The following is a 13350-nucleotide window of genomic DNA, read 5'->3' on the forward strand; positions in this document are numbered from 1 at the left end:
AAATGGAAATAAAGTGAAAAGAAAATCCTTAATGTAGAGGAAGGCAGAAGAATGTCATGCACGCGAAGGGATCACTGACGCTAAGCACAACAGACAAGGTGATTATGTACCGCAGTGTTGACTCTGCCCGTTCATTATTGCTATTTAGTTGAGTTATTTAAGCGGGTACCTGGAGGTTAAGTAAGCATAGCAGCAGGAAGAGAGAGGGGAGGGGGAAAAAAAGAAAGTAAATTTTGTGTTCTGGTTTGTCATTTCCAGCGCTTCCTCGACTTCACTGGCAGCAAGATAACCTGTACTGGGTAAATTTATTTTAAGATTTGAAAGTCCCAGAAGAATGAGCCGCGTCCAGCAGCGCTCCCTCAGGCACTATTCCCCCCGTGTCATGCTGTGATGTACAGTGGTGACTGGGGACTGGAGGCGATCGTCTCCACTGAAGGCCTCAGGAGTCGATCTGCTCTTTACCCCCTGTGCTCAGCACTCTCAGAGGCAGATTGTTCTTTGGTTCTGTGTTGATTAAGTCCAAAAAGTGCTGCGAGCTGTCCTGTTGCCCAGCCTGTCCCACTGCCCGGTGGAACCTGATCTGGGGTTTTCTGGAGTCCTTGCCATGTCCCTGCTGCCCAACCCCATCAGTCATCAGCCGGATACTTTGATTCCCTGGTTTTGGCTGGAAGAAGCTTCTCCCCATGTTCCCCCCTTCATGCATGGAAATAAGGATCTTCTGAATTTGTCCCAGTTCCTGATGTACCACGTGCTGCCATCTTCCAAGGCCTCTTACAAACCACCTGGAGCTCTCTTGGGCACTGAAGTGGAAGTACCTCGAGGTGTGGGCCAGCAACCAAGCAGGGACGTGGGGTCCCAGCTGGGGCCGGGGGGTTTGCTGGTGTCTGTGCTGCATGGACTTTGTGTGCGTCCCGCGACCGCCTTTGTGTCCCCTTTATATGAGCGCTGGGTTTGCAGGTTTTGTGCCTCGCTGGTGGGAATGAGGGGGCGGAAGTCAGGTGAAACTCTGCGCCCGATGCAATGGCACTGGCAGCCTCTCTTTTATCTTACCAGCAGAAAAAACCCCACCGGCTCTCAGGTTTTAGGGGAATGCACACAGCAAAACTGAAATGAAAAAATTAAAGCCAGAAAAGATAACACAGCCCCATTTTGGATATTATTTATGGAATCATTAAATCATTTTATAACATGTAATATTAATATTGCATATTACTATTAAAATGGTGTTAAAAATCAGGTCAGGCTTCTTCAGATTTGTGTGTCCTGAGATCTGTGCCCCCTTTGCAGGTACAACACCTCTTACCCTTGGTGGGTCATATTTGTAAGGGCTGGGAAAGCAGTTCATGTGATCTTACTTCATCGTATATTAAGATAACTTAATTTTTCTCAGTGTTTTCCATGCTCTCATTTCAAACTGGTCTCATTACATGAAACGTATTTCATCCATATAGCATACTTTTGGTTTTTATTTTCAATATCTGTTTCATCGTTAGCTTTAGGGATACCCATACCAGATGTCATTTTATCTGCAGAGTTTGTTCCCCAATTTCTTCTTTTTAAGTCTGTACATTAGAGGCTGCAAAGGCCACGGCACAGGTCAAGGGCAGAGCCGATGCTCAGGAGCCGGAGCGGTCATCTCACTGAGGCTGGGGCTCTAACCATTGATCCTAGCTCCGGAGGGGCACCCTAGAAGGTTTAGGAACCTCGGTGCTATCAGAAGATGCTGTTGCAAAGGCGACTCCTTTTCACTCTTGTTTTGCTGCTGAGGGCTGGTGCCTGGGGCCAGGGGTGGACAGAAAGCATAACTCTGTCCTGATCAGATGGAAACCCTGTACTGGGCAAACTAACCTAGTTTGCGTGTAATGCCGATCCCTTGCCGTCGCCGCTGGTTCTGCGGGTGGGAGGATTGCAAACATAGACTCTTCTTGAAATGCGAATACACTGTTTTTCCACAGTTTTAACTTAAAGGATTTGCCCCGTGCTATCTCAGAGTCAAATTTCTCAAGCTGGTTGATCCTCTGTTTGTTTTGGTATCCTCTGTTCTGGTAGGGCCTGCCTCTCACTTATTTATATCCCTGTAACTCCGGAGTTGCTCTTCGGAAAGCGGTGGATCACGAGGTTCAAGGGGAGAATCAGACCCAAGCGTTTTCTCAGGAGCTACCAGGAAAATGCCTGGGCTGCGCAGCTTTTCTAATTAAAAATACATGAGCTCTCTCTTTTCTGTCCTTTTTTTTTTTTTTTTTTTAATGAATAGGACCCAAAGTATGCCAAGCCTTGCTGATTTTTTTCTTTTTTTTTTTTTTTCTTTTAATGCTATTAGGTTTATATTTTATTCTGGATTGAAAAGAAAATTGTGGTTGTCTTGACTACTAAAAAAACCCATCCTACACACTGCTTGAGAGATGTGCGATGGAGAGGAGGGAATTTAGCTGTACTCGGCTTGTGTTGTTTTCCAACTGCAAGTCTTGGAGCAGGTTCGGTGGAGACGTGGTCTCTTTAGCCTGAGACTTGCCTTGCAACGCTGGCTGCACCTTTGGTTACCGCGATAACGTTTTTATTTTCTCCAAACTCAACTCCATGCACAGCTAAAAATGTGTTTTGTTTCTAGGCGATAGTATATGAAGGCCAAGACAAGAACCCAGAAATGTGCCGAGTTCTGCTCACCCATGAAATAATGTGCAGGTAAGAAATACCCTGCTTCCAGTTAATTAGTGATGAGAAGATGAATCTGTCTCTCAAAATCTAGGTTGAACCTGCAGCTATTTTCGGACTTAAATTTATCTTTCTTGCATTAAACAATCCCAAAATAACACAGTTCGGTGTGTGTAATTAGCAGCAAGGTCTCAGTCGTCACACTAGTTTTCAATTATTTATAAAGAGTTATTCTTAACAGAATGCTACGGGTTTTCATTTAGACACCGTAGCCCGCAAAAGGTCTCCTCACCAAAATTAACAGTCAATTATAGGCTTCTAGCAATAAACGTCTCTGTCCCCAATTCCCAACAAAAATTCCTCAGTAAGATGACAAAATAGTAATTTTCGTTGGGTGTGTGTTGGTTTGTTTTTTTTTTTTTCCCCTGGATGTGCACTAAGGCTTGAAGTCAGGAGGCCTTTTTTGTCCTGGTTGCTGCTCATGCAAGGTCCCCGCTCGGCTGGAGCGGAGCAGGCGACACACCTCCACGCAGAAGACGTTGTCTTGTTGATTTTCTTTAAACTTGCCCATGCAGATTTGGCTCTGCCCTGTGCTCTCTTCCCCTGAACATGCCTGCCTGGGGTTGGTCTCTTAAATTCGGGACAGTCAAATAATCTTGTCTCCTGAACCGCGGTACTTCTGCAACGGGCAGCTGCTTCCTTCTCTTTTCTGGCTGACTGAAATAGGTGAAGCCTCTTCTACTTCCTTTTTACCACAGAGTAGGCAGCATCTTCCCACAGACCCCTCCGACACCTAGGAGAGCCTGACCTTGCAGCCTCACTGAAGTTAGTGGGTGTTTTTTGCATGCCCTAAAAAAATCATTTGTTACATGTTATTTGATGGCAGAAAATAATTCCCTGGTGGAAGACGAGGCGTTCTTGCATAAGCTCATTGTTACAATCAGTTGTTTTAAGACTGTAAAAATGCCATTGCATGCGTTGTAACTTTTACAAAACACATTTACTAAAAAGGAGTAACTTGAGGGTAAAAGCTAGTACCCACTTCTAAGAGAATAGATTTGGATGAGGGTTTCCTGGTGGGGGAGAGTCTTGGACAAAATATTCAGATGGAAACTTCTCTGTTGGTTGATTTTTTTTTTAAATTTTTTTTCTTAATTCTTTTTTTTTTTTTTCATTCTTGGTGATCTGCATGTTTTGTCCTCCATGGCAGCTCCTCCCTGATAAAACTCTGCTGGAGGGCAGTGCCCTGCGATGCCGGCAGAGAAGGAGCTGCTCTCCTTGCTTTGCCAGCCTGGCCGAAACCCTGCACAGCCCCCCACATTCTTCCTCGCAGGATTTGGGGGATTTTAGTTTTCATGTCATGTTTTTCTAGGCTGCTTTGTTCATTAGGTTTGGCTTCTTCCAGGAAACCAAAGATAACCCATCACAGCCCGAGGACGATCAGAGCAGACGGGTATCTCCAAGAGGTGCCTGAGCTTCTGCTGCTGTTGGGAGCTGCAGCATTGCTTTGAGGAGGACTCCCGGCCAGTTCTCCCTTTCCGAATGGAAACCCAGTGCTGACAACTCGTAATTGCCCTAAAATTCATTGGCCCAATTAAGCACCACTTTCACACTAGATACCTAGCTAGGAACAATTCATGGAAATATTAAAGGAGGCCCCTGACCTGATAAGGCTGAAGTGCGTGCCTTGCTTTTCTCCTGTAATAGACCAGTAGAACAGTGGGACTGTTCACGCGAGTAAAATTAAGCACATGCTCAAGTGCCTGCAGCGTCAGGGTCCAAATCTGCTGTTAGTCCTGGGAGTTGTGCCCTCCTGACTCCGAAATGGAAAGGTTTTGTGGTGGGAATTACACCAGCCTGCCACTCACTGAGCCGGCCGTGCAAGAGTGAGAATCACCTACTTTAATGCATTAATTTTCTTACAAGTGCTTTAGAAACATAAAGAGTTTAAACTTTATACAGAGGGCTGAGTTTTAACCAGAAGACCAAAAGATTTATGGCCGTTCAATATACTTCGGCTGAGACAAAATTATTTCCGTTCTGGGGATGTGGGAAGATGTGCAGTCTTTCCCTTTATTAAAGCACTTTACACTTTCTTTGTGCTTAAAACTCACTGGCTCAGGAGCTTTATTCTTCTCCTCCTGTTCGTTTACTGCTAGTTCTTGCTTTATGTTTCATAACCATAAGGTGGAGGGGTAGCAAAAAAAATAATATCTGACCATAGCAGGCAAATGTTGTGTGCCTGACGGGGTGGGGGAGACATATTCAAATTTCTTACAGCTCATATTAGATATTACCCATTTCCTTTTCTGCCTATACATGTGTAAGAAGGTGCTGTTTGTTTACCAGGCCGCTTGACCCTATTGCACAAATCTGTCATCTATTGTGCTGCTAACACTCTTTTAAATTGCAAATCTGATGCTCTTTAGGGGTCTAGAAGAGGAAAAAAAATATCTCTCCACACCATTCTGTTTCTCTTGATTTCTTGCCTGTTGTAAGTGGAAGTTGGGATGTGCTGAATTTGCACCAGGGGTGCAAATGCAGCCTCAATTATAAGCATAAAATTAGAGTCTGTTCCCCATTAATCAGCCCAGCTAATTGCTATGCACTACCATTAGCCATATGGTGTGAAAGACAGCTTGCTCTCCCTAAGATGAAATTTCTTCATTTCAGACATGAAATAGTGAGGGCTCTGTATTTTAAAATAGCTTGGTTTAGATATTTAATTTCTAAACAACTTTCAGCAGTGCTTTCTATCAAGGCTAACTGCACAATAAAACTTTGCATTTATGTGACAAAGCTGCGTATTTATAGTATCCTACAACTATGGCATGGATAAGACAAAGAATTCAAATGCACAGGAGAGTCCTGGTTGTGGTAGGAAAGTGGGGCTGAGGTTTGCTTCAGGTGGCTGTTTATTTCAAAGGATTTCATTGTGTTTTGTCAAATATAAAAATCTATGCTGTTGGCGAAAATGTTAATAGCTGGGGAGAATTCACAGCCTCAGTGGAATTTATTAGTATTGTAGGCAGCATGGGGAGGGACATCTATAGTTAATATTGCCTCAACAATTTCCATTATGAAACCTTTAGTGGCTTACAGCTTTGCCAAACTTAAACTGTTCTGGCTGAAACGTCCTTTGCAGGGTGTCAGCCTCAGGCTGACTTTCTTTGGAAAGTTTCAGCTAAAATGGTTCAGTGATTTCTGAGAATGAGGTTGGAGTAAAATATGGTTTTTGTCTGTGTAAAATAAAAATCTTACAGCTGTTTTGGTGAGAAGCTCCCGTACCTCCACGCTTCGGGGTGAGGAGCCTGTTTGGGGCAGGGGTTGTCCCGGCCGCATCGTCTGCGGGATGAAACCCACCTCGCTGGGAGCTTCTGCAAAATCTCCCACATGGACTCGCTAACGACTTGTTAGAGCCTGGCAGCTGAATGATCGGAAAGTCGCATTTGCGCTGGCCACGTGCCATCGCCCCGTAATTTCTCATTGTTCATTGTCCCCGCAGAAAGCCCGAGCGCGCAGATACACAAAGCAGGGCTCCTCTTGTGAACGATGCTCCTGGCCCCCACGCCGGGGCGGGGACGGGAGGATTTGGGGGTGCCAGACATCGGGGTGAGGAGGCCATCTCCTGTGCACCCGTGGTGGGGCTGGGCAGCACGGGATAGAGATGCTCCAGCACAGGGAAGGGAGGAGGAAGATATGGAGCAAGATGGCAGGAGGGCAGCAAGTCCCCAGAGGGTTGGGGTGAGGACAAAGGCAGCAACAAAAGCTGGGAGTGGTGGTGGCCAGCGGACGGGGAGGCCTGCAAAGGGGCAGGATGGGGATGGTGCGAGGCTTGGGCATGATCCCTGGGGATGGGGAAGATGGCAATAGGAGGTGGGGAAACCTGGGGTAGGCAGAGATGGGGTGTAGGAGCAGGGAGGGGGTTGTAATGGCAAGAGACTTCATTACTGTCGAGGACTACTTCTTTTAAAAACAAACAACTCCCCAAATGAAGCGATATTTTTCAGGTTTTTTCTGTGGGCCAGCATGATGTTGTGCCTGAGCTGTGGCTCCTTGCCCCACTTGGGAACGGCCGTCACGGAGGGAAGCGAGGACAAGTCCTCGCCCTCCTGGCTGCAAGGAGCCGTCACTCGGCGCCTTTCCCTGCGCTTTCACAGAGCCTCGCTGGGAGCTGGAAGGTTTCTGGGTGACTTGGAGAAGCTCCTGCGAATTTTTAGATTCCTTCAGGGAAAGGAGAAAGGGCTCTAAATGTTTAGGAACTTTTTTCCAAGTGTTAAGTAGGCACTAAAAGCCAAAGCTTTCGAGGCAAGCTGAATTAAAAGCACTTCTCATGCCACGCAACCAGGTCTCAAACTCAGGGTTTGCCTGATGTTTTAATTCTCTGCATAGCAAAACTAGGGTGGACAAAGCCTTGGATTCTGCTGTTGGGGGGAAAAAATGCAAAAGGCAAGCTAAGGCTTAAAAAATAATTATCTAGAACATGAAAGAACATTTGGGGCCTCCTTTCATGCCACAGAGCCACCAGACAGCGGGACGTGCCAGCCATGAAGCTCTTCCACACCACCCTCAAATTGCGGTGCAAGGAGTGAGGTCTCCTACTGTTACTTGGGATTATTGGGGTGCCCTCTTGGCAAGCCCTATCCAAACGAGGGGGCCACCTGGCGAGCAACGTGGTGTCTCCTCCACTCTCGAAGATGGGTTGTCCCTGTTGGCCAGCGCCTGACTCCATCCCACTTGCGGCAGGAGGCGAGACTGAGGCGTCCCCATCTCCGGGCCCCTGCGGCCGCCTCTCCCGCTGGGTTAATGCCCCAGGAAGGTGCCGCCCTCCGAGCCTGGTGGTGCGTGGATGGTGGTATCTGCCCATCTTGGGCTGGGAGCCTGGGAACCTTTGCTCGCCTGAGTAAGTGTGGCAATTTCTGTCCCTCCAGTCTGCTGTGAGAATGTCAGGACTAGCCCTGATTTGCTTCAGTCACAAGAACTGCATTGTCTTAACTTGTGCCAACTCTGTTTCTAATTACATTTTAATCATTTAAAAATGATTAGCAGTTTTTATTGCCTTGTTTGTGGGTAAATTTTCTCACCCCACACATTCTAGCTGCACTCCAATGACAAGTCCTTTTATAGGCAAAAAAGCCCCCTGAACATCCACATGACTACTTACCTACAGCATATTTTATTCCTTCCTAAATTTTAATACTTTCTGGGTGCCAAGGCTCTTGCATTTTTTGGTGGATCAATTGTGGTATTGTGCTGTAAAATTAAGCAGTTTTTTTTGGCAATCCCAAACAATGTAACTTCCACCGAAATGAAGATACCGCACATGTGTTAACTGTGAAAAGTTTCAGCCCTGAATAGTTGCCTTGAAGCTTTTTGCGGTGAAAAGAATTATGTATTTTCCTCTCTTTGAAAACAAAAATTTTTTTTTTTTTTTTGAAACCATGTTTAAACAGGCTGTTTTTGTAAAAGGCCCCCTTTTTTTTCTGTTATCTTTAGTGTGGTTAGTTGCTTTATTGCTAATCTTGGTGGGTAACTGTATATTATTCACTCTATTGTTCAGCAACACAAGAGAACCTTTGTCATACTCCCAACAGGGCTATTTATATAGTGTGGCACTTCTGAGGGCTTCTTCCTGCCCTGATGTTCTTCCACCTTCTGGGGAAAAGAAAATAGTTCATCTGAGTGGGAGCGCGAGCAGTGGTCATTCTTGCCAGCTGCCCAAAGCCGGCTGCTGAAATAAAGGCGGCAGCAGGTCCCTGGGATGCTGTTTGGAACAAGCTTGGTGGTTTCCAAAGATTGGGTTGCGTGTGGTTGAGGTTTACCAGAAAGTTTATTGAATGGAGAGATGCACTCAGGTTTGGCCAGGGAGAGCAAACACGGTGGTCCCCACTGCCTGTGACTTGGTGCCACCGTGGATGGGGTCTTTGCAGCCCTCACCCCACAGGAGCTGCCCAGGCTTTGTCCAGCAGCTCCCTGAGGTTCAAGGAGAGCTTGGGAAGACCAGGAGCTTCTTGATATTTTTTTTTTTTTTTTTAATTGCTTGGAGCCTTGAATCCAGTGGGGAATTTTCTGTTAAGGGATGTCACCAAATAGGAGCTTTCCTTACTTAGATGGGTGTTTCCTCCCTGGGGCGAGCGGGTGGGTGAAAGCCTACGGCTTTGCTCGCCTACGTAGATGTGACTCGGTCTTGTGGGTTTAGGCAGGCTGCTGGGGAGAGCAGGGCTCCTGCCGGCAGCCCTCACGTCTCTGGATGCGCCAGGAGGGATTCCCACCCCAAGCAGAAACGTGTACATTGCCTGTGAGCTTACCTGCAATATATTTGTGGCTCCTAATGGACAATAACCCCTGACAAGGAATCATCACAAACAACAATTTAACTTCTCTTAGGAAACAATGAGCCATCTCAGTTCAAAAGAATCCCAGCCTCGAGGTCAGCGATGGAGCAGTGCTTTGGGAGACGGAGCTTATATTTCACATGCCTGCTTTGTATCTGACCTGACGCAGGGCACCAGCCGCTGGAGCTGTGCTCTCCATGGCATTAGCGATCATTAACATGCTCAGAAAACTTGGGGAAACAGGCACGCTCGAGCATAAAAAAGCCACTGCCGCTGGTGCTTGTATTTTGGCTCCCCTATTAACAACAGTGTTTCTTAGAGGGAGAATAATTGCGCTTTCGGATTTTGGAGGGAGGTTTCCCGGTAGCTGAGAATTTGGCTCTGTGCAGAAGCAGGAATAGCTTGTGGATGTGTAACATAAGCGTTAAGCAAATGTAAAAACCAGGCTCAGCAGGGAAAAAGCTGCCTTATTTTGTGTGCGAGTATATGCGGGACAACTGTTAAACCCTATGGAAAAGAGGCTACAAATAGGCAGGTCTCCCTGTTTTGGGCGATCCTTGAATTATTATTTATGAAAGGGGCAAAACCCCTCTCTTTTTATATTTTCCGTTGCTAACCAGCTGTGCAAGAAGTTAAACATAGTAATTAACCCATATGTGACCCACTACATTTGACTGATTTCCAGGCAGGGATGGAGCGGTAACTCTAGCCGGCAATTTGAACCTACCATGTTCGTAATGATGATTTTACAGTGTAATGGTCGCACTAAATCCTTTCACTTTTGCTCCGTAGCCGCTGTTGTGACAAGAAAAGCTGTGGCAACAGAAATGAGACTCCATCAGATCCAGTGATAATTGACAGGTAAGGACTGCTATTGTTTCCTTCCATATTTTTTTTTTCTCCCCCTCCTCATTATAATGAAACACCTGCCCTGTGTTGCTAATGGGGAAGAATTAGGAGTATATACGGATGAAATTTTGTTTTTGATGCCGAATTAGTTGTGCTTTGTGATTGCCATGGAAGGGCCATATGGAGGATACCGGAGTGACCTGCTCCTTTGGAGGGCTCCGCTTCTTGTAACTGATTCATGTGCATAAAGAGGAGATTTTTCTTTCTGACTTTCTGCGGCTCAATTCACATGCTGTGCCAGGGAAGCTTCAGGAATAAAATAATAATAGTTTGTGATTTATGAAATGTGGTTGGGTGCTTATAAATATTTAACTTTTATTTGAAAAATGTCTGAATCATTATCACTTTTAGCTACAGTAGTTCTGTGGGATGCAATCCATCTACATTTTAAGGTTTTTATTTATGCATAAAAACAGTTACGAAAAAAAGATCTGTGAAGTAAGGTTTTTTCCTCCTGTTATTTTCTTTGGTTGGAATACTATTTTGACTGTATTGTCAGTTGATTAATTCATTTTTGCCTGTCTTAATTATTGTGTTTTTAAACAGACCCATATTGCTAATCTGACATCACCCAGTAAATCACCATCATACAATACATCTATTTTAGTTTTTCCAAGCCACGCGTAGTTTCCGTGCTTGCAAAATGATGCAGAATGGTAGCCAAATAGTCATTTTTACATTTTAATTGTCCAAACTCAGTGTACAAAGCCACGTGTGATAACCAGGTTATTATGCAGCATTACTCCAGAAGAGTTAAATGGCCATGAAGTACTGAAAGTGTCTGCCAGCAGCTGGGGAAAGCAATACCCTTCCACTAATCTGTGAACAGAGGGACCCTGAAGGGAAATTACCGATAGGTATAGGGGTGAGGGCAGAGGCCGGTGTGCTTCTCCTCGCATTATTGCCTGGGTTAATGTGTGAAGAGGGTTTGATGCGCTGGGCAGAGAGCGCTCCAGGGGTACGGCAGAGCCTTGCCTGGCATCGTGCTCATCCAGACTCCCAGATTTACAGTTCTTGTTTGAATTTGGTAAGAAAGTGCATATATTGGAAGCTTATAGCAGATGTTTTGATTAGCTATAATAAGTAATCCTGAGAATGTTTAAATCTCAGAGGTGTATCTATCTATTTTAACTAGGCGTATTTTCATCTTCTGTGAGCATTAGGTAGTACCAGGGAAAATGGGGGGGGGGGGGGGGGGAAAACCCAACAGGAAAGTTTTAAGAATAGAGATGTGTTTTATAAGCATGCTGCAGAGTTGAACACTATAAACATGGTGTTAGAGTGGCATTTTGAGCAACATGAAAGCTACAAAATTCACATGAATTTTTCATTGTACTGGAAAGTGAGATGTTAAGATGCTAATGGCAGGTTTACAGAAATATTTTGTTTAACTATCTAGTATGCAAAACTGCTAGTTGCAAATCATTTTAAATTATGAAAGCCAGAGATGCTGTCTGTGACATGCTCCTGCAAAATGAGGAAAACAGTTACATGAAAAAAACCCCAGATTTATCTCCTTAGCAGTGATCAATTTATCAGTCTTTACGTAAATTGATGCAAAAGGTACCAATTTTGAAGATTATTTTTAAAAAGCAAGCTAAACATAATTTGAAGATGATAATACAAACCCTACCTCACCACCCGTGCTGAATCACGCTTGGCTTGTGAATGGGTTAAGCTTTTAAGTTCTTCACTTCATTTTAAATTGTGACTTTGATACAGAAGGTTGATATGACTGCGGTTTGAATAACATTTGATTTTGACCTGTTCCTGTGGGTTGCAATGGTATAAGAAATTTGACTCAGCAGTACTGTAATTAGCCCTCCCCGTGTTTTTGAAACAGGATTGTGTTACCTGGATTGCATTAGTGTGGCTTCTATTGTTGCCGCTTCGCATCTGTCCCAGTAGGGTACTTAAAACCTTTTCTTGGCTGGGGCTAGTTCAAACAATTTAGGCCAAATAAGTATGTGCTTTATACAGTTAGTGCCTTCAGTGATGTTTCTTGTGACATTTATCCTACTCCTTTTTTTTTTTTTTTTTTTTCCCTTTTGGTTTGGAAAGGATGAAGTGGTCTATATGGAGCCTTTTTACCTTAGAACGAGTCTTTTAAAATTGTCCTGACGCTAAAATGCCTGCACCAGTCAGAACATGTGTTTAGTGGTACTCTATTGTCACTTCTCCATGCACACAATTTTTAACTATTATGTCAATTGATATGCAAAACCATATTTAGCTATTTTTATTTGCATGTGAGCTTACAGAATTCATTTACCATTTGGGCTAAAGCACTCCCACATGCCTTACGCTCTGATAAAGTCTTGCCTGTGGATTTAATCTAACTCTTGCATCAAATCCTGTGAATCCACAGCCTCTGACCTAACATAGAATTTAACGTAGAATCTATCCATGGGATTTTTGACATATGTACTTACATGGAAATGCTATCCTCTTCCTACATGCTGGAACACTATTTTGGATTGATTAATTCTCTTTGATGAGGCTAGAGAAACTTGGGATAGAGCGAGCTCTGCCTTTGTGGTGGTTTAGTGAACTTGGCGAAGAGGCTGTTTGGCAACTTCAAAGTTGCATGTGTTGTGTTCTTTTTCAAACCCTAGATATATATGAGAAGTAAATTGTATCTTTTTATTTAATCAAAATGTGGGATTTTAAAAAAGTCTGTAGTTGCGTTCAAAACAGGATACGACTTTATCCTTTATAAAATTGCTTTCTACTTTCCTCTATTATAGTATCAGCAGATATAGCAGTGAACGGGACCTAAAGAATTCCATACTCCTATAGCGATCTAAATTTTCTCTGGAGAACAAAATAAATCTATTTTGCATACAGAGCAGTTGTTCCAAGGAAGTTTCTTGGAAACCTGTGTGTGTCTGAATCATCTTCTTAGCGTAGCCTGTATATTTTCTCGCTAATCCAGTTACACGTGTTGAGATGAAGCTCTGATGAACAGGAGCTCATTTTAAAGGGGGTATTATTGTCACGATACGAACGCACGGTTCCTCCTCCAAGCGCAGCGGCAGGGCTGCATTGTAATCACACTTAAAGAAAACACAGAGCACTTCCTGTTATTAAATTAAATTCTAGATTGATTTAACTTTCAAATTGTAACTCATATTTGAATTTAAAAGGTTTGCAATAAAATTCCTGTGAAGAAATTGAATAAATTGTAGTTTTATTACCACTCTGGATATCCTGGTGTCCTAACCTTTTTCCTTACAGTTATCTTAGTTCAATAAATAAAACCTCATTAGACTATTCCCATTTCAACGAGTTTATTAAATTTTACAGGAGTAATTAGCATAAGCTGTGCTAATTTTTCTGGAAGACTAATGAGAGAGCTTCCTAATTAGGTTTGCTTTGTAAGAATCAGAAAAGATGATAATGACAAAAGTCACATAGGAGAGAAAGTGGGGCTTTCTGTTATTCCTTGGTTCTG

The 13350-nt window shown here is 44.0% G+C and overlaps 1 protein-coding gene across 1 annotated transcript in view; it reads left to right on the plus strand.

Annotated features, from left to right (window-relative positions):
• Window positions 1–604: 604 nt before the first annotated feature.
• EBF1 (EBF transcription factor 1) overlaps window positions 605–13350 on the plus strand; it is a 266754-nt gene continuing 254008 nt past the window's right edge. Inside the window, exons 1-4 of the mRNA XM_035890292.1 lie at window positions 605–998; window positions 1969–2045; window positions 2609–2682; window positions 9780–9848. Coding sequence (XP_035746185.1) covers window positions 605–998; window positions 1969–2045; window positions 2609–2682; window positions 9780–9848 — 614 coding nt within the window. The remainder of the gene's footprint in view (window positions 999–1968; window positions 2046–2608; window positions 2683–9779; window positions 9849–13350) is intronic.

Source organism: Egretta garzetta, unplaced genomic scaffold (assembly GCF_000687185.1).
Source record: "Egretta garzetta isolate BGI_Z169 unplaced genomic scaffold, ASM68718v1 scaffold612, whole genome shotgun sequence".
Classification (NCBI taxonomy): Eukaryota; Metazoa; Chordata; class Aves; order Pelecaniformes; family Ardeidae; genus Egretta; species Egretta garzetta.